The 25,393-nt window shown below is 41.2% G+C and overlaps 1 protein-coding gene across 5 annotated transcripts in view; it reads left to right on the top strand.

Moving 5' to 3' along the window:
• LOC308223179 (WASH complex subunit 2-like) overlaps positions 1–25,393 on the top strand; it is a 37,103-nt gene that overhangs the window by 5,486 nt on the left and 6,224 nt on the right. For 2 of the 5 annotated variants that reach the window (XR_013957248.1, XM_080621891.1), the window contains exons 8-28: positions 63–110; positions 1,408–1,512; positions 2,033–2,120; positions 3,140–3,208; positions 3,557–3,666; positions 5,659–5,728; positions 6,502–6,558; positions 8,370–8,531; positions 9,199–9,332; positions 10,804–10,896; positions 11,432–11,536; positions 13,893–14,009; positions 14,126–14,289; positions 14,622–14,733; positions 15,642–15,827; positions 16,882–17,064; positions 19,000–19,128; positions 19,328–19,423; positions 20,588–20,707; positions 22,348–22,410; positions 23,081–23,293. Coding sequence is in view for 4 of the 5 variants with exons in the window: in XM_080621891.1 (XP_080478017.1) it covers positions 63–110; positions 1,408–1,512; positions 2,033–2,120; positions 3,140–3,208; positions 3,557–3,666; positions 5,659–5,728; positions 6,502–6,558; positions 8,370–8,531; positions 9,199–9,332; positions 10,804–10,896; positions 11,432–11,536; positions 13,893–14,009; positions 14,126–14,289; positions 14,622–14,733; positions 15,642–15,827; positions 16,882–17,064; positions 19,000–19,128; positions 19,328–19,423; positions 20,588–20,707; positions 22,348–22,410; positions 23,081–23,293 (2,424 nt within the window). In the remaining variant the exon portion in view is untranslated. The remainder of the gene's footprint in view (positions 1–62; positions 111–1,407; positions 1,513–2,032; positions 2,121–3,139; positions 3,209–3,556; positions 3,667–5,658; positions 5,729–6,501; positions 6,559–8,369; positions 8,532–9,198; positions 9,333–10,803; positions 10,897–11,431; positions 11,537–13,892; positions 14,010–14,125; positions 14,290–14,621; positions 14,734–15,641; positions 15,828–16,881; positions 17,065–18,999; positions 19,129–19,327; positions 19,424–20,587; positions 20,708–22,347; positions 22,411–23,080; positions 23,294–25,393) is intronic. The other 3 variants (XM_080621893.1, XM_080621894.1, XM_080621892.1) reach the window with 3 other exon arrangements.

The raw sequence follows: 25,393 nt of genomic DNA on the forward strand, positions 1-25,393 counted from the left end.
TCTGTCTTAGCCACTGAACCAAGTAATGTGTGTTACTTGCCTTTGGATCTCTTGTGTTCCAGGAATCAGATGATGAGTTTGGAAACCCTAGTGAAGATGACCAAAAGACGGTACGGTTATATACACCCTGGTACATCCCTGAAAGATTTTCCACTTGTGACACAGTGAGGGTGCAAGAAAGAAATAAAAGCTCTACAGAACACTTAAAAACTTTTGTTAAGCCTGATTTGTATAACTTTGTATGAGAGGGTTGTCCTGACCAGATGGCATTGAGTTGTGAAATTGAACCTTTGGATTTGGCTTAAAGACATGCTTGCAAGCCATCATTAGATGCAAAGCGTATGTGGGATGGCATTTTCTGCTGTGTGTTTTCCTCAGGAATTACTTTGGGGTTATGAGAGTTCAAAGAATCTAGTCCAGGAAAACTAGGATCTGGTGGGATTATTTGATCTATAATTAAAATTCTAAACCTCCTATGCAGGAAGTAAGGAACAGTTCAGTTTGGGTATGGTGTGAAATCAAAGATGTGAACAGTGTTAAATGTTTGAAAAGTCTGTCCATTTGGATAACAAATGAAATGGGAAAAGAAATGCTTTGGTTGAAAAATTCATGCCTGACTTTAGTGATTGGTAGTAGAAGAAAGAATCTTATCTGTGTTTAGATGTGCTATTGCGAAAGACTTTTATGTGGGTATCCTCAGTCTGAAATTTAGTGCCATAAGAACAATGTTTCAAATAGCAATCCTTTTTTAATGTAATCTTTGTAACATTAATAAAAGTGTTACAAAGCACTCAGCTGTATAGGGTAACTTTGTATTCCTGATGTATTTTGGGATGAGAAAGTATCTTTGGGGTGTTGGGGCATTACCCATGCCAGCCTGCAGCTCACAATTCGCTTCATCTTTTTCAACCTCTTATTCACATGACTGAATCCAAGATGTGGATTCTGCTGTCATTCTATGCCTGTCATTCTGCTATCCACCTTAGCAATAGCTCAAGATGACACAATTTTTTACTATGTTCACAAAGTGCCTGTGTTAAGGCTAAATACTATGTCTTTAAAGAGCAGCTCATAAGCTAAGGGCACCAGCACAGCCAAAGCAGTTCAGGCTTGTGTGTAATAGTGGTACACTCCTTGTGAGGAGGGTGTTAGTGTCTTCAGTTGCATCTCTGGTACAGAAATGTTCAGTGACACAGCAAAGGGGTGTACTAGGGAATGCAGCAACTTGCCTGAAGCTAGTGGCACTCATTCCTTACCTCTCAAAAGCAGTGAAGTTCCCCAAACTGGCTGAATGCTCCCCTCCTTTCAGGAAATTTGCTTTGAATATTTTATCTATACAGATGTAGTTTTATGCTTATTTTGCATGCCATCTTCAGGAGAACACAACAGGGTATTACTGTTTTTTAGAGGACAGCACAGATGAGTGATGAAGATGATTATGATGGCTGTGATCTCTTTGACTCTGAAAAAGAAGAAGATGAGGATGGAGACTTAGATGAAAGCACAAGGCCTGTAAGTAATTGTTGCCTTGCTGGAAGGAGAGGTTTGACTTTCCTCATGAAAAAAATGTGTTCTTAGAGGTATTATAATGGTAGCTTTTAGTTATCTGGATGGGTCCTGTAAGAGGGCCTGTAAAAATCCTGAATGGTCTTCAACATGGTTGTTCAGGCCTTTAAACTAGCGGACTCCTGCACTCTAAACTGGCATCAAAGCTGTCTTGAAAGGTTATTGAGAAATTACTTGTTGCATCTGTGTGTGTTAAGGTCTTCTTGCTTGTCCTGCTCCCAAAACAACGTGACATTAAAAATTATATGATCATAAGGGACTAGAAATGGCACTTTTTTCTCTTGATACATGCATAATCTCCTGATTAGTTTCTTAATAGGAAGTTGTATTGCCTCTTCTGAGGGCTTCAGTTGAAGTCTAGACAGGATATTGTACAACTGAGGCTGTAGAATACAGTGTTTGTAATTGCAACTTATACCCTGGCTTGTGTATAAGTAGTATGCTGTTATTTGTCCCTACTTCTCAGAAAAAGAAGAGGCCGACATCATTTGCAGATGAGCTAGCAGCCCGCATCAAACGAGAAATACCAGTCAAACTGGATGAAGAACGTTCATGTAAGTTTAGTTTTGATAAGTTCTTGTGAGACAGCAGGGGACTCAAGAGTCGGACAGGAGATCCTGTGTAACAATATGTGAAGTTAGATGAATCTATTATTTGAATATGTATTAGGTGAAAGCCTAACAAGAGTAAATAAAGACACTTGCGTGTTCTGAGAACCTTTTTGTCCATAACTTTAAGGATTCAATTGGAATTCACTGAGTGTTATAGTGGAAAACACATTGCTTTTAGGTGAGACAGGTCGCTCCCCAAGAACGCAGAAAGGTTTTCTCGCCAATCTGATTCTCTCTACGCAAAATTGCATCTTTGACCACATGTACTTCCACTCGTTTCAGGTATGTGGAAGTCATTGGTCATTGTAGTCTTTCTGTGAGCTCTACACTGGAAGACCCCTCCAGCCATAGATTGGTGCTTTCCTGTGGTGTGGGTTGTTTGTTTTTACCTTTGTGTAGCTTAGATATACTACATTTCAAGGAACTTTTCCTTGCTACTGTCTTCCATGACATTTTGGAATAAACACTGCATTTAATTTTGTGTCACTTTCAAAGGGAAAGACCTCTCTCAAGTAGTTTTTCTTGTAGCAAAGCAGCAGTTGAAAATACCAGACTGAAATTAAGTTGGCAAGAAAATAAAACTCTGGCTTTGCTTTTCGTAGCTGAATCAAGGTATAATATGTCTAGAGCCATCTGAGATGCTCAGGTTCTGCATGCTCTGTGTGGGATCTGTACCATTTGGAATGCTGAGTTGCTTTCTGGCATCTCAGGTGACACTGGTCTGTGTGTGGGCAACTGTGTTGAACCCACAGTGCCTGACAGAATGGTGCTATTACAATTGTAAATACTAATTTTAGAACCTGTACTTCATAGAATTCTTTCAGTCGGCTGATGTAATGAAAAAATATAGGTCATCTTGGTTAGATTTGGGTTTTTTTAGGTTCTTTTTACCATAGATTAATCACAGGCTACAAATAAAGGTGGACTGTTTTACTTTTGCTTTGAAATTTTCTCCTTTAAAGCCCTGTCATCAGAGACTAAAACAAGGAAAACCCTGAAAGAGAAGAAAGAAGTTGGAGTTCCATCAGATGGTAAGTTATCCTCTTGGTTTTGAATTGTGAGCTGGATTATGAGTTATCACTTAGGAAATTGTGGCATCTAATTTAGAAACTGGGTAGGATATTTGATTGTCCTTCAAGGTGAGGTTGTGATGTGCATATAAAACAATGCTAGAAGCAAGATTAGAGTTTCTCCTTAAATGTGGTCTTGTGGAGAAACAATACACAACCCAATCTATCTACAGCAACTTCTCTGTACATATAATGTTTATGAGAGAGAAGGGATGGAATCAAATCAGGTTTTATTTTGGTTGTCTCTTTTATTCCCTTTCCTGAAACTTGGTCAGTCCCACCACAGCTCTTGGCTTTTGTGCTTTCTAGACGAAGATGACATCTTCAAGCCTCCTAAACTGACTGATGAAGACTTGACGCCGTTTGGGTCTAGGGGTGGCCTTTTCAGTGGTGGAACAGGTCTCTTTGATGATGAAGAGGTGAGAATGCTGAAGAGAATAGAAATTGAGTGTGTCCCCCTTTGAAAAACAAAACAAAACAAAACATCTCCAGAAATTCCCACTTCTGGAAGGCAGGGAGGGAAAACAGCATCTTATTGCTTGGTAGTATTCAAGTGTGGAGGAACAGTACAGCTTTCCAGTGGAGAAACAGAACTACATGAATAAGGTACTTACATTTCTCTTGACACAAAGTCCTCTCTTCTGTGGTGGTGCTTAAGAGAGATGCAGATGTGGTTCCAGCATTTTATTAGACAGGTTCTAATTCCAGCAGAGCTTACCCAGTGCCTCACTTTTATCTCTGGAAGTAAACCAAATGCCATACAGTTTGTTTATTTTAAAACAGCAAATTTTTATTAAAATGGCTGTGTGAATACTGAATTTTGTCATTCTCTCTTTCTCCCTGGTTGTGGGAGAAGGTTGAGAGGAAAGAGAATGTGATGCCCTTCACAATTTATCTTTCCCATACCATATCTGGACAGTGATGCTGTTGGGTTTCTCTGTCTCTGTGTTGTTAAAAGCTCCCTATTGCAGTTATGCTATGCTCTTTCATCTAATTAATGCATTGGCAGGAAAAGTTCACCGTAAGATTGCTCTTGTGCTATGTATCTAGAGCTGACTTGATAAAGGAAAGGCACAAAGTGCATTTTTACTTCTGTTTTAACATTGTGCACGTAAAAGGGGATAGAAGCCCTGTGTCGGGGATACTTAAGAATCTGATAGTACAGCTGTGTAAAACAGATGATTGCCTTTGATTTTAATCATGTGGCTGATATTGGTAACAGTCAAGGTTAGTCCAGAATAGTAGCCAAACTGCTGCCTTTGTTGGATGTAGTGTTCCTTTTGCAACTAGAATGAGTCAGGTGTTCTTTGGAGCTAAGGGGTCTGTTAAACTGAAATTTGCAAGAAGGCCTTTGGAATGAGGTTTTGTGTCAGTGCAAATTCACATGAAGCTATCATTAAAGCCTCTTGGTTACTTATTACCGAGAGTACTTTTCTTATCCTGTAGACACAGGGCAGCCAAGCAGATTTCTCTGTGATTTTGCCTGCGTGCATATGCTTGTTCTTGGTTTTCTGTTACCTGACAGTTACTCATCTAGGAAGGGTAACTTATCTTCACCTACTTTGTGCAGTGGAGGAGGCCTGTAGCAGAATGAAGCAACAGGAGGTCAACAGGCAAATAGTAACTGACAAATGCGTAGTTAATCACTGACATCCCTGCTACAGCCCTGTGCTTTCCTAAGTATTGCTGCCTTCTTTCCACAAAGCTTTATGCAAAGACCATGCATTTTGAGTCTCCAGGTAGGCAACTTCTAATATCCTACTTCCCATAAGAGTGAGTCTTTCAAAAAATTGAAGTGGTCAGTACTTACAAATTTGGAGGTTTCCTGGGATTCTCAGGGAGGACTGCCAGAGGGCAATTGTAATCTGAACACAAGGACTTTTGTGGGACTGTCCAGCACTGCTTTTGAGCTATAATGTATATCTTTACACCATACTGATGTCTTAGCATCTCTTTAGCAACAATATAAATCACTGTTCTTAATCATGTGTAGTTGAAGAGTGCTTTTATGTTTGGCCTGACCTGAGTTCTTCCTTCAAACCTTACTGCATGAGCTTCAACAAGAAAGCATGGAAGGATGTAATCGGAACCTAAACAGCTGTATATTGGTGTAAGCCCTTGAAGATGTGCAAATTTAAAGGTCATTCCTTCTCTGCAGTAAGCAGCCTGATAATCAGTGTAAATTAAATATTAGAAGACTGAAAGCTACTCTTCTGAATATATGCACTCAAGTTAATGCTTGAGTACCCAGATTTAAGTACATACATGCAGGCATCCTTTTGAGAAGGGAGTGGTGGTTACCTCCTCTGTCTTGGGTTAGAAGAGGATCTTCAACATGGAAAAATCAGCAGCTGTCTTTTCCTACAAAATAGAAATTCAGCACTTCCCCCCCTTTACATTTTCATCTACAGAGTGATCTTTTTGCTGAAGCACCAAAAGAAGAATCAAAAGAGAGAGAGGATCGAGTCCCAGTAAGTGATGGTAAGAACCAATTGTTGCCTCTTCTAGTCCTGTAGACTGTTTTGTTTCCAAACTAGAAAGTCTAGCAGAGAAAGAGTAGCAATTGTTGGCATATCTCTTCTTCCCAGTCTTAATAAAGAACAGCTGTGTTTTCCTTGAATTTTAAATGTGTTTATTCATTATGATCTCTTGCACACACCTACTATCTGGAGCTGAAAGGATATCCTTACTGATGCTGGCAGAGCTCTCTGTGTGCACTGGCTTCCTGCTGCTGAAGAGTACATAGCAGGATCCAATTGTGGGTTGGAGTGGAGTAAAGATTCTTCTTGCAGACTAATGCATGTCTGTGTTTCTCATTAGCTGCATATCTAGACACTTAAGGAGTCTGAACACCCATTCTGTACTGCGGCAATTTTTATTGAAGCATTGTATTTGATGAATTTTCAGATCAAGGTTGCGAGACTAAGCTATTTTGAGTGTACTGTATTGAAGTGGTTTTGAATGTGTGAATGTGAACTCTTAAATAATGCTACGTATAAATGCATATCGTGTTTATAAGCTTCAGTTTAGTAGAGCTGTCTTGTGGAGTTTTAATGGGGAAAATAGTGATACATATATATATATGCAAAGAAACAAAAGTTCAAGGAGAATGTCTAAAGAGCTCGGAGCTGTTGAGAAAAAAAGAATGGAGCTCAGAAGTCTTCTTGGATTCCTATTTCTATGTTAGAGTTCTGAAGGCTTTGACAGCATAAAACAAGTGCATCCAATTTGTATTGTACTTCCTATGATTTCAGCATCCTCTACAAAGTCCTTAAAGAAAGTTCCCGCAGGTGCAGTATCTCTGTTCCCAGGTATGATTCGTTCAATAGCAATTTGCTTCATGCACAAAATGCTTTTTTCTTTAAAACCTACTGGGGAGGTTTTAAAGAAAACTGTCCAAACACAGCAGCACTACATTGCTTGATCATATGCTTAGTGACAAACACAGGTGCTTCTACCATGCTAAGCCTAAACTGCAGCATGCCTTATGGATAATCAAGATTCTGTAAGAGCTCTGAAGATAGAGGTCATTGATGGCAGGTATTAGCAGCTGTCAGTTTCCATTGTTGTGCTATGGATTTTTAAGGGTGTGTGTTATTATAACTGATACTATACAGCTTAAGTTTGCAGTGCATATTGGACTTCAAGCTGAACAATGAAAAGAAACATGTCACCATTTTCTTTGAATTAACTAACCTTGATTTCTGTCTCTCTGTACAGTCTTCACCTGACTGAGTTACCTTAATTTTAAGTTTTACTCTTTATTAAGAAAGGCCTATTTTAAGACTATGGCTTCAGTTAACTGAGCCCTCAGTCAGCATGGTTTTTAGAGGATGTAGACAAATACAGTCTTTTTGCTTCAGGATCAAAGATATACATCAGCAATTGTCATTCTACATAATTGTAAGACTTGGTAGCAAAGTTTAAAAGGGCAGATGGAGGTTTCCTGTATCCTTCACTCTTTCTTGGAGGTACTGTTACATAAGCAGTGAATTACCCACCGTTCTAACAGTGTCCTGTTTTAGTTCATCAGGAATTAAGTTATATCTGGCATTTATTCAAAGTCTTCCGTTGCTTCCTCTCAGTAATTCGTAGGCAGGCTAAATTCACCAGAGAAAAACTAAGATTGAGGCTTCCTCACTATTCAAAATAGCTTGATGAACACATTCACAGGGAACAGTTTGCTTAGGAACTTGAGAATTTTTAATAATTAATCAAATTTCATGGATGTGTTCCTGCCAGTCCTGTGGCAGTTTCTAACTGTGTGATAAACTTTATCTGTAATAGACTGCTGCAATGCTGGTTAAAATTCATGCAGTCTGCTGCCTTTTAACCAAATAGCAGTTGTTCTACTTCCTGCCAAACTTTTTTTTTTTCCTTTTTCTTTCTTTTGAGGGGTTTATTTTGTTTATGTTTTCCCTCCTGCCATTTTCAAGCATCTGCAGGTAAGAAACAAAAAGGCTTAGAACCAGGCTGCCAGTTTTTACCAAAACCACTAAAAGTGTTTGCAGACTATCTGTTGGCATTCATGTATCACTGAGGCTGCACACTTGCACACCAGATGTAGAAGAAACAGTTGTTACTGGCTTACTTTATTTGATCACTGCCATACCTGAAGCATGCAGGAATCTCAGGACCGAACTTAGCCTCACACTGCAGTACTGCTGGTGGTCTTACATACCAAGTGCAGCTCCTTGGGAGAGCTCATTCACCTGTCCTTTCCTCTTCAAGCACCTTACCAATTTGTCCACCATTGTGTGCTTTACTAGTTAGTAATGTAGGATGATGGTTTGGGAAGTCCATAGGGGCAACAGTGTGGGACTGCGGGGTCTTCTAGCTTTAATGTGGAACCTGGCTGCTGTTCCTAGGGAAATGAGAACGTTTGAGGAAGAAGTGATTGCAGTGAGAGTGAGGGGCTATCTGTTTGTGACTCGGCTTTATCAAGAAGTTTCTAGCTAATGCTTTTGATGCAGCATTGTTGCAGAAGCTCATTAAAAGTTGCTGTGGTGGAAACTCTGCCTGGCTCCACTTACTATGGCACAAGTTCAGCTTTTTGGTAACTGGCAATGTGGTTTTGGTAACAGCAATGTGGGTTGTTTTCTTTTCCTCATCGGACCTGCAGGAGGAAGTGATGTATTCAGTTCCTCTGTAATTGTGGAAAAAGTGAAGAATTCTGCAGCACAAAGCAGAGAGAAAATTCCAAAACAGCCTGGGAAAGTTGTTCTGTTTGATGATGATGATGATGACTTCTTTGTGGGAGTAACTAAAAAGCCTCCAGATTCAGGTACATCTATACATGTGAAGTGGAAGATTAAACATTAAAAGTTATCAAAAAACAAACTGATAGGAATCAATGGGTTACAAAATTCAAACCTGCATCACTGCTATGTCTGTTTGGGTTTTGGGGTTGTTTTTGTTTGGGTTGGTTGTTTTTGGTTGTTTGGTTTTAGGGTTTTGTTGTTGTTGTTGTTCTTAGTTGAGGGTTTTTTTGCTGTTAGTGGTGTTTCTTTTCCATAGGGTGGTGTAGGACTGGTTTATTTGTATGTGCTCTCCACTGACTTTCATCTCTTAGGATGCTCCCTCTACTGTCAGGGTGGTATCTAAACTTGAATCAGGGAAATGGTACCAAATTATTCACACAGCCTTGAGTCCCTGCACCAAACACTCCCTATTATCAGGCTCTAGGCCTTAATGGTGCCAAGCTAACACAAACACTGCCTTTAGAGGTACCAACTGACTCTACCTTGTTGACTGCACTGTCTGTTGCCAGTACTCTCAGGTAAGTGGTGTTTCACTTTGAGAGCTTGTCTAGCTTTTTCTTTTAAAGAATCCTGATGTTGGTCATCTTTAAAAAGGTAGCATGGTATCTTTGGAGATTCCGTTATCTTCTGTTGTTCTGTAATGGCTTTTCTGTTCTCATCACTCCCTGTTTGTTTTGTGTCTTAATGCAGTGAAGTCCAAAGCGGACCTATTTGATGGTGATAAAGAAGGTGACTTATTCAAGGAAAAATCTGTTATTCCTCGTGTGGTTTCTGACACAACAAAAGAAACAGAAAGTCATAGGGAGGCTGTCATGGAAAAAAAGGTAATTGCATATAGATGGATCGTATGGCTGAGGTTTTAGAAAAAGGTTACTACTGTAGTTGAAGTAGTCTTTCTATGTACAACACTATGGAAGTGCCATATTTGTCAAAAAGAACTTGGTTCATAGGGTCTTCCATGAGCTAGATTCTTCAGGGGTCTTTAAACGCATTTTTCCTCTCAAACTTTGGTTTTATTTAGGTTTTTCTCATGGGCAGTGATTGGAAGAATCTTTTTGAGGCAGAGATTGAAATGAAAGCAAAATTAGAAGCCTCTGATAATAAAAAATGTGTATGAAGATCATGCTGAAATGAAACCAGCCTGATTTAAGAACCTTTGGTGTCACAGTTCTGTGCTGTGAAAACTGTGTCAGCACTTGTACCAACTGCTGATAGCAACTTAACTGGTAACCCATTGCTTGTATATATTGTGGGAGAGGAAGGTGGATGTCACAGTTCTACCTAAGCATATACAATATTTGGAGTGTTTAAAAAGCTGTTTTTCAGCTGAAAACTCTTAATCTGTAGAAAGCTCTAAATGCTGTCCTGAGGACACGTATATAGAATTATGAGAGCCTCCTTAATGCCCACTCCACTTGCAATTTCAGAGCGGTGTTCTGAGGAAAGCAGTAATGCTTTTCAGTTCTGTGGCAGAGATGTATGTACTCACTTTATACATATTTGCTGTCCAAGGAGTATTTGAACATAATGAGCTACAGTGACTCTTCTCCTCTCTACACTGAGAAACATACAGTGCTGGGAATGTCTAATGCGAATTGCTCTAGAACTTTCACCATATTGCTTGCAAGAAGCAGCTGAGTACAAGGACCAAAGCCAACTTCTTTTTTTAGTGCACTGCAGGAGTATCCATGGTCAATGGAGCAAGAGTGGTGGTGCGAGATCATCCAGAGCCATTGCTCTGATCTCATAGCATTTGGCTTTCTGAGAGGAGAGGATGAGTGCTGATTCAGCAGCACCACTACTGCCCTGTCAGGAAGTGAAGACTGTTTTATCCTCCAAGCTTGCTGACAGTAATGCTTTGGTTTGGAATCATTCTGAGTTTAATGGCAGTATAGCTGGTGGCAGGCTGGGGCTGTGCTATGCTAATGCAGGAAATGATGGCTGGCACAAACTGCCCTCTTCCTTTATGAAACACAGCTTGTTAAAAGAAACATTTTAATTTAACTCATAAGGGGGCCTGACATGAGTGCCTGCATACATTTTTCTGCTGAGAAGGATGGTGGAGGGGAAGCCTACGATAAAATCTGCAAGTCACTTGTGCATAGCTCTGTCTGCACGTGAGGAGCTCACTCAACACTTGAGTTTTGGACTTCAGCCCCTGGGTAACAAGCTTGTGTTCTGTCCCTTCTACTGCTGAGGCGCTGCCAGCAGCATGCCCCATAAAAAGCATTATATGATGTGGCTGCCCTTACTGAATCTAAATGGGTGCTGATGCAGTGTCTTTTTGTCCTAAAGAGTCAGTCATCTTCAGGTGAGGACTTCAAGCCTTTATCTGAAACACCTCCAAGAAAACAGAGAGGCCTCTTTTCTGATGAGGAGGATTCTGAAGTGAGTACCTCTTTAATAAGTCCCTACAGAAATCCCTGGGATGTGAGTCACCCTGACCTCAGTCCACTTATATCTGGGGACTCCTTATTTATATCTAGGACTGGAAACTGTGACATCCATGCAGCTACACTGAGCAATCCTGAAAGTTCCTTTCTTGCTGCAAGAGTGAAATGTCTGGGAATGTTTTCCCTATCTTTAAAGATAGCAGTGGGATTGTGCGTAAAGATTTATGCACAGGCATAAACTGAAAGCCTGAAGATGGAAAAGATCAGCAAATCAAGAGCAAGAATCATGAAAGACTTGCATATGTTTAATCTTGTGTCCTTGGCTTCCAGCTAGTAATTAATCTGCAAAGCTGAGGGCAATCCTCATGGAGTTGCAGGTGATTGGTATATCCAAGTAAGACAATCTTTCCCTACTTCACAGGCACACTAAAGACATTCTTTTCTTTTAAAAGAAAAACATGAATGTCCCATTTAATACTCTTAAATGTATAGCATTGCTTTGCAAAGTGATGTTTCTTTGGTTTGCACAGGATTTGTTTTCATCAAGTAAAACTGTGAAGTCCAAAGCTACGTCTCTTCCCACCAGCAAGTCCCTGACAAAAGCTCCGCTGTCCTTGTTTGATGATGATGAAGAGGTAAATACCCCTTCCAGACGTTTGCTGTATATGGGAACCCTCCTGCATAGCCTGTTGCAAATGCAGCAGGAAATATCCAGAAGTTTACAACACCAAGCTTCTAAATGAAGCAGTAAATTACAGCATTAAGTGAATCTTGCACTGTGTACCAGTTCTGAGCATGTGGGCAGCATTATGGAGTAGAGTGGTAGCAGAGACTCTTGCAAGTTCTTGGTGTCATTTTAGTATTCTGTAGTCAGTGCATATCATCTCTGGACCCAAACATGAAAGACATTATCCTTCTGATAGGACTAGAGAACACTGAGCAATAGAAGAAATACGAGCTTCAAGAAGCTGTTTATGATGGCCTGTGGTATCTAGCTACATGAATAACTTCTTGCTTCTCTTGTGTAATGGCTGGTGAATTCCTTTTCTTGCTTTTCAGTGTGTAATTGTGGCTGCTACTGTAGAAACTGAGACCAGAGCACAGTTTGTGCAAGGAACTTAACAAAACTGAATTAGTGAAAAAGTGAATTAGTTCTTTTCTTATCCTTTTTTTACCCTTGTGGTGGGTTGACCCTGACTGGATGTCAGGTGTCTACCATAGCTGCTCTAGCACTCCCCCTCCCTAACTGGACAGTGGAGAGAATATATAACAAAAGGTCCATGGGTCAAGATAAGAACAGGGAGAGATCATTCACCAACCACTGTCACAGGCAAAACAGACTCTAGTTTCTTTTATTACCAATCAAATGAGAGCAGAATAATGAGAAATAAACCCAAATCTTAAAAACACCTCTACCCCCACACCTGCACTGGGGGACAGGGAATTGCGATCACTGTCAGTTCATCGCACATTGCCTCTGCTGCTACTTCCTCCTCAGGGGAAGGACTCCTCACACTCTTCTCCTGCTCCAGTGTAGAGCCCCTTCTATGGGTTACAGCATGAACTGCTCCAGTGCGGGTCCCTTCCATGGGGTGCAGTCCTTCAGGAACAGACTGTTCCAGCTTGGGTCCCCCAAGGGGTCAAAAGTCCTGCAGCAAACCTGCCCCAGCACAGGCTCTTCTCTCCATGGTGCCACAGGTCCTGCGAGGACCCTGCTCCAGCAGGCTTCCCACAGGGTCACAGCCTCCTTTGGGCATCCCCCTGTGCCAGCATGGGGTCCTCCAGGGGCTGCAAGTGGAGGTCTGCCCCCCCATGGACCTCCGTGGGCTGCAGGGGCACAGCCTGCTTCACCATGGTCTGCACCACGGGCTGCAGGGGAATCTCTGCTCTGGTGCCTGGAGCACCTTCTCCCTCTGCTTCTTCACTAACCCTGGTGCCTGCAGGGTCACTCCTGACTCCTCTCTTCAGCTGCGTTTGTTCTTACACAGTAACTTTTCCCCTTCTTAAAAAAATTATCCCAGAGGCACTACCACCATCACTGATGGGCTTGGCCTTGGCCAGTGGGTGGTCTGTCTTGGAAATGGCTGGCATTGGCTCTATCAGACATGAGGGAAGCTTCTAGCACCTTCTCACTAAAACCACCCATGTAGCCCTGCCTGTCCTCCCCCGCTATCAAAACCTTGCCACATAAACCCAGCACAACCCTCTTCTCCCTCCCACACACCCTCTAAAGATCTTTCATAGTCTTAATCTGAGGCAAATAGGAGGCCTTCTCAGAGCTGTAAGATAGAGGACTTCTGCAAACTCAGGATAAAGGTTTCCTATTCAGGAGGGGGCTGCTTTCACCTTTCTGAATAGGGGCTGTTCAGAAGCCACTGTCAGGATAATGAAACATTTTGTAATGTGGTAAGGTCTCTGGTATCTGCCATGAAGGTTGTGTTATGGCACTGAAGTTCAAGCTGCATGGAGAAAAGCATAAATAAATGTTAGGGGGTGAAGTCAACATATGGTTTTGTATATTCTGATCACTATATTATTGTCTGTATGAGTGTCTTCTGGTGAAAAGTCTTGATTCTTGCCCAGTGGTGGTGGTTCAGTTGTCTATTGCCTCTCCTCTTGGAGTAGGATTCATTCTCTGTTTCATTATGTAGATGTAGAAACAGTGTCCCATTGTGTTAACAGCTGTTTTTTGGCTGCTGGTCAAGCCTTATGGTAGAGAATCTGTGGACCAAAACCAGGCTGTCTGCTTACAAGCTTCTGGTCTATCAAATGTGTGTGTAGAATTCCCTGTACCAGAATACTGTATCACACTGGAAATTATCTTCCAAAAGGGTTCACAAAACACCATTTCTCTGTCCTACTCATCTGAGAAGTGGATGGCAACAGTGTCTTGCATGATGACTTCTCAGTAAGCTTTTCATTGTGGCTTTGGCTTTCGATTATTATTACTTTTTTTTTATATATATCTTTTTTTAATGTACTTTTTTTAAGGATCTCTTTGGTGTGGTACCTGCCAAGAAGCAACGGGAAAAACCCCTGGAGGATAAACCAAAACAGTCAGAACCACTAAAGAAGGCCTCCAGCTTATTATTCAGCAGTGATGAGGAGGTACTGAGGAATAAGATTTGATTGAAAAGGTTTACTGGGGTTTATGCTGGGCAAAGCATAAAGTTGTTGAGATGGCCAAGACAATAGAAAACTTAAGGGTTCCTTATTTTTTTAAGGAACACTGGAATGTCTCCAAGCCAGCTAAACTTCCTTCTGAAGATGACCGAAAAGAGGATCCTGCAAAACCAGCTAGCACTGTCAGTCAGGCTAAAGCTGCGAAGAAGACGAGCCTTTTTGAGGAAGAGGATGAGAAGGATTTATTTGCAATCAGTAAAGAGAGGTAGCAGTCTGGGAGGGGGCAGGGGGACAACATTTTTTCAGAGCAGCCTGGCAGCACCCTCAAAACCTGACAAACCCAGGCATATTGCAAGTGTTGCCCCTTGCTATTGTTGCTGAGGTAGAGCTGTGTGAGTACGAATGGATAGGGCTGTGCTCTTCTTACCTCGTTTGTGTTTGTGGTGCGAGTCTGCAAGCAGATCACTGCAGAAGGCCAAGTGAGACTGTTATCCTACAATGCAAATGATGGTCCTAAATGATACTTTTAAACAGATGCAGTGCATGGCTTCTGAAACTTTCACACTGAATCTTCCATTTTCCCCTCTCTCATTGCAGCCAAAGAAAGGCACAGAAGGTGTCGTTGTTGTTTGAAGATGATGCTGTTAATGGAGAATTGCTCTTCAGCTCCCAATCAACGCTACTTCCTTCAGCTGCTAAGGCTGCAGTGGTACCTGCCCTTTCTTTTAAAACTAATGCAGAACACTTGGTCTTTTTATAGTTAGACCGTCTTAGGTACTGAATATAAGTCTTAACTTGGTTTAGACAATGGTAGTTCTAGCAAACTGGGAATGGGAACAGGGAAGACTGAACTGTTACATGTAAAACTTATTACTACCACCAGCCTAAGAGATTTAAAGATTTTCTTCACCACTAACCCTAAATTTATTTGGTTTATTCTAAAAGCCTTTTCTGAGTATGTTTTGAGAGCTTTTAACCATAAAATACCAGTAAGAGTACCAGTAGCTGACTGTGAAGCTAGGGCTTCGCCCTTTGTATCACTTCGACAACAAGCTGATTCAGATGTGTCTATAGGCTTCTTACTGGCCCTCTGTTGAGGGTGCTTATGCTAGCTGCTTAGGACCTTAGCTCAGACTATCTGTCTGGTTTTGCTTGGAACTGAGAGTAAGAGATGTAAAAGCTTAGCACAGCTGTATCTGTAGTGGGAATTCCTGTACCTCTTTGTGTGTGTTTGCCCTGCCTTTCTGCTTGCCAGGAAGTCTTGTCCTGGCCCAGAAAGATAATAAGCTTGGGAGTAGAAGAAGCAGAAGAAACGGGCAAGCCACAGTCTGGCTGCTAGCAGTCATAAGAAATGGTGTACCAACCAGACAAGATTCCCAGGGTATCTGCTCTAAGCTTCCAACTGTTTTCTGGTACTCTGCAACCAGACTGAAGAGCCTGTAGTATTAGAAATCAAAAGTCACAAACCAGAATGTCCCATGGGAGGAAAGTAGAAGTCAAGCAAGTATGCAAGCATATCACTGCAGAAGGCCAGCTGAGACTCTGCTGTCTGACAGCAGTGTATACTACTTATATACCCACCACTTTTGTGTCACCAACACTTTCTTAATGTTGCAGGAGAAAGTAAAACCAGCACAAGAACCACCTTTATTTAATAAAGAAGAAAAGGAGGAGAAGAAAGATCTGCCAGATAGAGCAGTAAAGTCTAACCAGGCAGAAGATACACTGTGGTGTTTAGAAGAGCCTGGAGCAGTTGCTGTGCCTAGAGGAACAGATGTTGCAGGGCAGCAAACAAAGGAAAAAGTGAGGGATTTTCTTATGTTAATCTAAAGTTTGGTAAAGGTTCATTTAAAAAAACCCAACAATCTAAGAGTAGTGCTCTGGAGCAGAATTCTATTTCTGGATTGCCTCTTCTATTGCCGGGGAGAGAATAACTGTCTACATTTAGCAAAATTGTATGTCAGTCAAACAGCAAATTCTTAAATGGCATTTAGAAGTTGTTTCCCAACTGAAGTACGTGAACGAATTGTTTGGGTTTGGTGCTTGGGTGTTTAGTTTGGTGGTTGGTTTTTTTTGTTGGTTGTTTTCAGGTGAGTTTTTGTTGGGTTTGATTTGTTTTCTTTTCGTTTCTCTTTGAGAGAATCAGTTTGTTTTTTTCTTTTTTTCTTCCAGAGTGGGTTGAGTAATCTTTATTCACAGGAGCAGAGTTTTCCTTTAAAGGATACAATGTACTGTCTGATTAGTTAGAAATGGTGTTGGTAGCCGTGGCTTTCAGGCTTGTGATTTTTCTCTTGGGCATCACTATTACAGAACAGTGTTAAGGTGTACATTTGAGTCTGTTACTGAAGAAGCCTTAGCAGAACTTAACCTTGGGCATGGTTTTACTGAGTGAGTGTTGGAGAATTATCAGCTGATGAATTTCCAGAGTAATTATCATGTTTTGCACTTTCCTGAGTACATTCAAGGTTCGAGGAATGCTCCCCACACCAAAGAGTCCCAAGTTGCATGAAGAGGTACCTTGGAGATAATGGCAAAACTGCTTAATGCAGCTTTGTGGTGCACATGCAACCTGTCATACTGATGAGGAGGAAACCTTATACTGGAAGCTGCTTATCAACAGTGCTACAGTGTAGCGTAAAGGAGGAAACTTGTGTTTCCTTGAAAGCCAGAAAGTGTGTTCTTTATCTGCTGTGTCTTGTTAATCTGCATGTTGCTATTCTGTCTACTTAAAAATTAGTCAAATATAGTCTTCTTGGTAATGGATTGTAGAACTCTGGCCATTATTAGTATTTAACCAAGGAAGCTTAGAGGGCAGACTAAATCGAGGCTGATGTGTTAAATATTTTTTTTGGTGGAGCCTTTTGCAGCAGCATCCTCAGAGCCAGGCAGCAGTTCAGATCTGTTTGCAACATCACCGCCTGCCCTGGAGAAAGATGTCAAGACCCAAGCTAAGAAAGTGTTAAGCTTGTTTGAGGAAGACGAGGAAGAGGAGAGACTGGAATACAGTGATGGCATTAAAAATGCACAGAAAGACTGTGTGGTGAGTCTAAGGAAAATCTTGAATGCTAAGAAATAGTATTTCTACCTCTACTATTCTAAGCAAGGTTTTGTTTTACTCTTCCCTCTCTTCATGTCATGGAGGCTAATCTTTCTCTATTCCTAAGCTTCTGATTCTTGGGTGGGAAATTATTCCTACTCTTCCCCATGATCCTGAATCCTTTTGTAAATTTTCCTATCCCACAAACTTGAAAGCATTTTACTGTGTGCTTCATATGAAAAGAAATTCTGTACAGATGTTCTGATTCAGCTACTTGATGTCTGCTGTACAGAACTGATTTCATAGTTTCCCCTCAAGGTCAGAGGTACTAGGAAGTAGAAGGATGTGGAATTTGAAGCCTTGTGGTTTATACCTTTATTTTCTCTATATTGTTGCAGTTTGCTTGGTGGATATACACCTGCAGACTTAGCTTCAGCAAGAATCATCTTAGTTCTGTGTTCTGTTTTTCAAGTATGTGTTCACTTTGTTTGAAAAAGACTCCAGTTGCCATATTGTTGCTGTCTGGCTTTCCTGATACAGCATATACCATAAAGAGGTAGACTTTGAATCTTCAGCAGCAATATCCTTGAATCCATAGCAATGTTCTTGTTTCTACTTGATGCAGATGTACCAAGTTTTTCTCTGTAAAGTCAAAGTCGTGTCAAAAATATGTACTACACCATACCACAAGGTTTAATCATCTTAGTGTGACCATGTAAAGTTATCAACCCTAAAGGCTATACACACTTCATTCAGAAGTCTTTGGAACTGAATAAAATAGATGGCTCTTGGAGAATTATCCCTGTTTGTAGCTGCTTCTGAGTTAAAACAGATAAGTTAGCTTGAGCATTTATTGACTTGTTGTGAATGTATGTTGTGTCTGTTTTTTTGGGGAGGCACACTGTGAGATGGTTGCAAGAAGCCACATCTGCCCTGTGAATTTGGGAAAGATACAAATCTGTTCAAATCTTTCCTTCAAAGTACTCAGCTGTCAGCATGTAAGTCACGATGTGATTAAGGTGCTGAAATACATATTCATGCAAAAATCAGAGTAGGTAATTTAGGAGCTTAATCTTTTTGATAGGCAAATCTGAAAGGTGCTACTATTTTCCTCGCTTAGCTTAATATGCATTTCGAGTAATGGATCCTTCTAGATGTACGTTAGGTTTTCAAGTATCAGGGCATAAACAGCAGTTGGAGGGCTTTAAGAAGGTGACCTGGGTTTTGATATAGAAAGTTTTGATGTCCAAGCAGCTGATATTGATTGGTTTGCCAGATAGTGGAAGACTGATAAGGTGATATGTTTGACTGTCAGCCTTCCCACCCCACCAGCAAATTTGAAAGTACAAGTTCTTGCCAAAGGCAGACAATGTTCTGTTCTTCATTGTGGAGGTGTGTTTGCTTTAATGGCAGGGGAATGGGGAATCTAGCAACAGAAAATAGCTTTACAGGCCTTCCACTTTATTCTTTCTTTTTAATTTTATTCTTCTTTTACAAAGTAGCTTAGGAAAATAATTAACCACATTCTCTTCTCTTACTTTTCTGTCCTAAACCCTCAGCTGAAAACCTCAAAACGCATAAAAGTCTTACTGAAATATAAACCTTACTATACACTCATGATAACATGCTGAAAACTTTTTTCTTCCTTCTAAGGAAGCTTTACAGGTGAATAGAAGGGCCGGGTCTCAGGTCAGCAGACACAGATACGTTTTTGGTTAATGTCTTCTCCTCAAATTGAACTGTGAATACAAATACTTTTATTGTAAGTTTTGCAAATTGGGTTAAAGAAAAAATATATAACTGTCAGTTAAAGTTGTATTTTTGTTACCTGGGTTGTAGTGTAACCTCAGGTAAATTGTAACCTGCCTTATTACTAGGCAAATAACCTTCATGAGGAAGGAGTTTCTTAGTGTGTGGACCTTTCTCCTCTCCTTCCAGGCTTCTGCGAAAAGTACTCAGCCCAAAAGCACTGGAGTCTTTCAAGATGAAGAGCTCCTCTTCAGTCACAAACTTCAGAAGGACAATGATCCAGATGTTGACCTCTTTGCCAGCCCCAAGAAGTCAGTGGTGCGTTCAAAGTCCTCTTCTGAACCTGCTATTTAAGAAGTCTTTGAAGTATGAAGCCTACTGGTGTTCCTTGTTTGAACACTGCTTAGAAATCACTGATTTCCAGGGAGGACCTAGTGCTAATATCAGTTCAAGCATCATGGCCTGAAGGAGATGTGTGATCTGTGATACATCTTTCCTTTATGTTTTGTCTCTTTAGTCTGCAAACCGTATCCTGCAGCCATCATCTGGAGGAGGGCTTTTTGGAGATGACGATGAGGATGATCTCTTCAGTACTGCTAAAACAAACCTTCCGGTATCAGTTCCTCTACTTTAAATGGATTATATAAAAGACATTGGAAAGAAGTGTATGGAAGGGATTTTTTTTTTTCCATATGTATCTCCACAAGAAATGAAGTGGCTTCTCAAATACTTTGAGAAGAACAGAAATGGCCATTGTAACCCTGAAGAAATAGGGAATAGAGTGGTGCATTAGGTCTCCGAAAGCTGGGATGAGAGGATTGGATTCTTTTTCTTCTGTGTACCACTGGGACTAGCTTAAGTGTAAGCGTACACACCAGAGCAGAAATCAGAGTAGTAAAGTTTGTATTGTTTAACTGTTCTACTTTTTAACTTGCAAATATTATTTCCCTGTAGTTTATGTCTGATTGATGAGCCTTGCTCTCTGACTTACATAGTTAAAGTGTCTGCAGGTTGGTATGATTTAAGGTAACGAATGCAGTATTAAAACCCTTGTGTGCACTGGGTGGTTTTTAGAGGATGAGCAGCTGCAGTAATGAACCAGACTGCATTACAGGTGGCCTGACCTCAAAGTCCTAACATGCATTCTAAAATGCTACTCTAATATACATAGCTTGACTCAATTGAAGCCAAATTTCAGTTTAGTCTATTTTCACGCCTATAGCTGGAAGTTAGGCTAGAAAACTGGCAATAGTTCCTGGAAACGGTTTCTTTGACTACTGTGGAAGGGGTGATCTTAAGTAGTTAGCGCTTGGCAGCTATATATGGAGCCTGTTTGCTTGAAAACATAAAAATAGCAGTGTTCTTTAGCTAGCTTTGTGCTTTCCTTTTCCTGCTGTCCTGTGCATGAAGAAATAGGTATGCATTTGGAAGTTTATTGAAACTTTCATTTATCATTTGCATAGACAGCAAAGGTTGAGAAGGAATGGAGGAGTGGAAGGCCCTTGTCACTGCAGAGCCAAAAGGCAATGCCTACTATGTATTGCAGAGTTAAAAGATGTGGTTAGTTTTCTTTTCAGATAGAAGCAAGATTTTAAAAAGTTTGGCTTGTTTTGGTTCCTTTTGGTTTTTTGGGGGTGGGTTTTTTTGTTTTTTGTGTTGTTTTTTTTTTTTTTTTTTGTAGTTGGCTGTTTGGTTTTGTGGTTTTGTTTTTTTTTTTTGATCTGCAGACCATGCTTTTTGCCTGATTCATGTTGACTTGTGCTCTTAATGCTTTCAGAAAATACCTGAGAAGAAAACACTTAAGGCCAGTACTGGACCTTCCTTGGAGAGCAGTAACCTTCTAGAAAATGCTCTAAGTGCCAAACAAGATGAAGCTCTAAAGGCAGTAACTACAGAGGCAAGTACTTAAATCTTGTGCTTTGAACAGAAGGCAAAGAAAAAGGAGAGGTATCATTTTGTTTTAAGTAAGTCTCTTGAAAAGATCAAAACTAATGTCTGGATTCACTGGCTCAAAGTGGTAATGCATGGTCAAACTTGTCTTCACTTATCAGCAGGTGCACTGTTACTATCGAGATATTTAAATGCTGTTTATACAGTGTTTTATTCATTGCCCACATACTTACAAGCGCAAAATACAAGGCAGTGAAGAACTACACCTTGGGTCCAGTTGGACTGAAAATGGGTTGTTGTTCATTCTTTTCTGAAGTGCCATTGTCTGTTGGAATTAATGTGATCCTTAAAGTATAAGCCTTATAAGTATATATCCTTTCTCAGAAAGGATATTGGGGCATGCAGCACAAATCTGTGGCTGTTGAGAATCTTATCTAGGAGACTTTTGACGAGCAAACAAGACTCCTACTCCTGTCCTTAATTCTTGCAGAACCAAGGATCTCTGAGAGAGGCAGCCTGGATCTAAATTCTGGCTGGTGCCTCACAAGAGCTGCTTGTTGGATTTCCATCTGTAGGAGATTAGCTTTTCATCGTGGGGGTGGGTGTTGTTTTTCTTCTCTGGGCTGAGGAACACAGAGCAAGTCTGTAGGGCTGATAATTAGGCTGTCTCCTTATGGTGAAGTGCTTCTTGAAGTGCAGAACCACGCTCATCTTCCTTTGTGGGTTGTTTTTTTTTTTTTTCTTTTGTAGCTACTGACAGCTTGGTATAGGAATGATTTCAGCCTGTCTGAGGTTCATCTGAACACCACACACATTCAAGTGGAGAACCATCTCCTCAGACTCTAGGATTCCGATATCATGCTATCAAGAGCTTCAAACCAGTGTCCTAACCCTTGAACCCTCAGTTACCGCAGAGCTGTAGGACTTCTAACTGCCCAGGCACACCCACAGCAGTACAGCCCAGCTCACAGAACCATGTAGACTATAAGCTTGTAGACAGCAAGCCCTGGGAAAAGCACCTTAGCTGATTCAGTTCATCTCTGAGTCCTAGAGTTGACCCAAGTCTTCAGACTAAACAGATGCTCTTGCTCTTTTAGACTAGTCTAATTTTTGGCCCTAATGGCTTACTTTCTATAGAGGAGCACTCACTTCACTGAAGCTATTTTCCTTGCAGGCTGAAAGATCCAATTTTTTTGTAGCTCTCAGCTTCCATGTGGGCTTCATTGAAGTCTGTGATCCTATTATAGCCTGTCACAAAGAGAAAAAGTTAGTTATACCATAATCTGGCAATGTGACTTCAGAGGGTCGTAGGGGAGGGACTAAGCAAGGAGGTAGCTGTCACAGTTTGATTTGACTGGTGGTGTGTGTGACCTGGAGAAGATGTAAGTTGTTGGAATACTATGGCAAAGTATAATAGTGGTTAGAAGGAGGGTGGAATGAAATATAGTAAAGATGAGGCTATGGCATGTGGGGCACTAAAGCTGAAAATTGAGTGACTGTAGCTGTGGCAGTAGAATATGATAGCAAGGTATCTTCAGAAGAAATTGGTAAGCAGTGAGCTGCTTTCTATAGATATATTAAAATGCAAACTATGGTCTGGTTGATAACAACTTGCCCACTTGTTTAATTCAGTGTAATTTTGTTCAGAAATCTACAGGTCCTGTTCCTATTAAAACCAAAGAGCCCTCATCTCGGATTGAAAAGCTACAAGTAATTAACTTTACTGGCATTTTGACTTTCAAGAAAAAAAAAGTCTTCCTTGCCTCACTGATGGCTTTCCCTGAAACAAAATCTTTTTACTTCCTTGCCTTGCTCTTGCATTTTTTTTCTTTTTCAAGTGGCATATATTCTATTACTGTTTTTGCATTGCATGTTTAACATTATTTCCTCTCCTGTTTCAGACCTGATTCTCAGCAGCACTATTTACTCTATTCTGGGAGCAGAGGGTGGGCTTCTCTTTGACCTCCGATTGTTCTCAGCACTATTTTAACTATGATAAAGAGACTCTTAGGGGCTTGGGGTTTTGGTTATGTCCCTCTTCTGACATGAAATGACTAAACTGCCAATATCACAGTATCACTCTTAATGTCAGAACCGTTGTCCTCAGCCAGGATACTGAGCTACGTAGGAGTTTGGTCTGACATAATGTGGCCGTGCTGTTCCTGAAGCTCTTACACGGAGTATTGAGCACTCCACAGGCTTAGTGAGACTGAGGACATGGGAGACGCAGAAGTGCACAGGTGTAAGAAAGACCAGGCACTTGTAGAACTTGAATGCCCATGTATGATAATTCTTACTGCTTCTTTGAAGCCACACTTGCTCTTAAGCAGTATTAACATGATCTCTTTTTGTGTGTGTTTTTGTTTTCTCTGTGCTGTAGGCTAACTTAGCTATTAACCCTGCAGCCTTACTGCCTGGTGCAATGCCTAAGGTCTCCAGTGTAAAGTCCCCCTTACCAGTTCCAGATGCTCCATTGCATGAGGCCAGAGATGTACAGAACAGCGAAGCCTTCTCTGCTGCAGGAAACAATGAAGAACTGGGTGTAAGCTTTGATCAGCCTATGCAAGCAGATACCCTGCACAGCGCAAATAAGGTAACCTTGGTATTTAGGAGGATAGAAAGGGAGATTAAAAACACAGTCTGTCTTCATGCAGGACTTTGTGTTTTGGTATGCAAGTGCTGCTAACAGCATGGTCTATCTGAATCGAAATAAAGGTGGGGAAATCTAATCCCCTCTCACTAGAACCACTGAAAAGAAAATCAAGCCTACTACATCCTTAACTCTGTAAGGGGCTTGTGCATATGCCCAATTCTGTGCCTTTTTGAGGCATGTTCCCCAAATACAGTGGTTTTCCCTATAGTGTAAAGGTATTTTAGCATAAAATTTTAGCATCTTGTCCTATTCCAGGAAACACCAACCTGAAAACCATAAAAAAGGCATCTCTCTAGATTAACTACAAAGTATGTTATGGACAGCTGCTGTGGTAACATATCAAGAACACAACCCTCCTGTAGGTTGACCTTTACTTCCTCTGAGGATAAAAATGTCAAGTTGTCCTGGATCATAGAATCATAGAATAGTTAGGATTGGAAAGGACCTTAAGATCATCTAGTTCCAACCCCCCTGCCATGGGCAGGAACACCTCACACTAAACCATATCACTCAAGGCTCTGTCCAACCCTTCCTTGAACACCGCCAGGGATGGAGCATTCACAGCTTCCCTGGGCAACCCATTCCAGTGCCTCACCACCCTTACAGTAAAGAACTTCCTCCTTATATCCAATCTAAACTTCCCCTGTTTAAGTTTTAACCCATTACCCCTTGTCCTATCACTACAGTCCCTAATGAATAGTCCATCCTCAGCATCCCTATAGGCCCCCTTCAGATACTGGAAGGCTGCTATGAGGTCTCCATGCAGCCTTCTCTTCTCCAGGCTGAACAGCCCCAACTTTCTCAGCCTCTTTTCCATACGGGAGGTGCTCCAGTCCCCTGATCATCCTCGTGGCCCTCCTCTGGACTTGTTCCAACAGTTCCATGTCCTTTTTATGTTGAGGACACCAGAACTGCACACAATACTCCAAGTGAGGTCTCACAAGAGCAGAGTAGAGGGGCAGGATCACCTTCTTCGACCTGCTGGTCACGCTTCTTTTGATGCAGCCCAGGATACGGTTGGCTTTCTGGGCTGTGAGCTCACACTGAAGCCGGCTCATGTTCATTTTCTCCTCAACCAACACCCCCAAGTCCTTCTCTGCAGGGCTGCTCTGAATCTCTTCTGTGCCCAACCTGTAGCTGTGCCTGGGATTGCTCCGACCCAGGTGTAGGACCTTACACTTGGCATGGTTAAACTTCATCAGGTTGGCATCAGTCCACCTCACAAGCATGTCAAGGTCCTTCTGGATGGCATCCCTTCCCTCCAGCATATCAACTGAACCACACAGGTTGGTATCATTGGCAAACTTGCTGAAGGCGCACTTGATCCCACTGTCCATGTCACCGACAAAGATGTTAAACAAGACTGGTCCCAACACTGATCTCTGAGGGACACCACTCTTTGCTGGTATCCAGCCGGACATTGAGCCGCTGACCACAACTCTTTGCATGTGGCCATCCAGCCAGTTCTGGATGGTCACTCCCAATTCTTTTTCAAACAAAAACTCTGTTTTTAAAGAAAAAACACCCACAAAACCAAACCAAAACAAATGTTACAGCTTCTGACGTGGTAGATCTCTGCCTCCTGACTCACTTGGGCTTTTTTATTCATACCTTTCACTTTGTGGACTGCAAAAGGCATATTCTAATTAAAGATTTAGTTTTTTCTTAAAAAAATATCAAAACACAGGAACCCAAAAACCATGTAGTTAAAATTCAGTTTGGGTGCTTATGATTTTATAAATGTCTTGGATTTGCCAAGAGCAGTGATTTGAGCAAGATGACTTCAATCTTATCTTTGATTCTTTCTTGAATGCTGCTGGGGCTGTTCATTACTGGATGAGCAGCAGAGATGACTTTGGAAGATACAAGAGCTGTCACCACAATGGCTGACATGACTCCTTAGTGTCAAATGGTTTTGAGGCTTGTACATCAGACTAAGGCATTACCATGTAGGCACAGTTGTTTCCAATAGCAGCATATCCTGCACAACAGACAAACCTCTCTATCATGGTACTTTTAAATAGATAGGCTTGCAAAATA

This window comes from Psittacula echo (assembly GCF_963264785.1).
Source record: "Psittacula echo genome assembly, chromosome: 6".
Lineage (NCBI taxonomy): Eukaryota > Metazoa > Chordata > Aves > Psittaciformes > Psittacidae > Psittacula > Psittacula echo.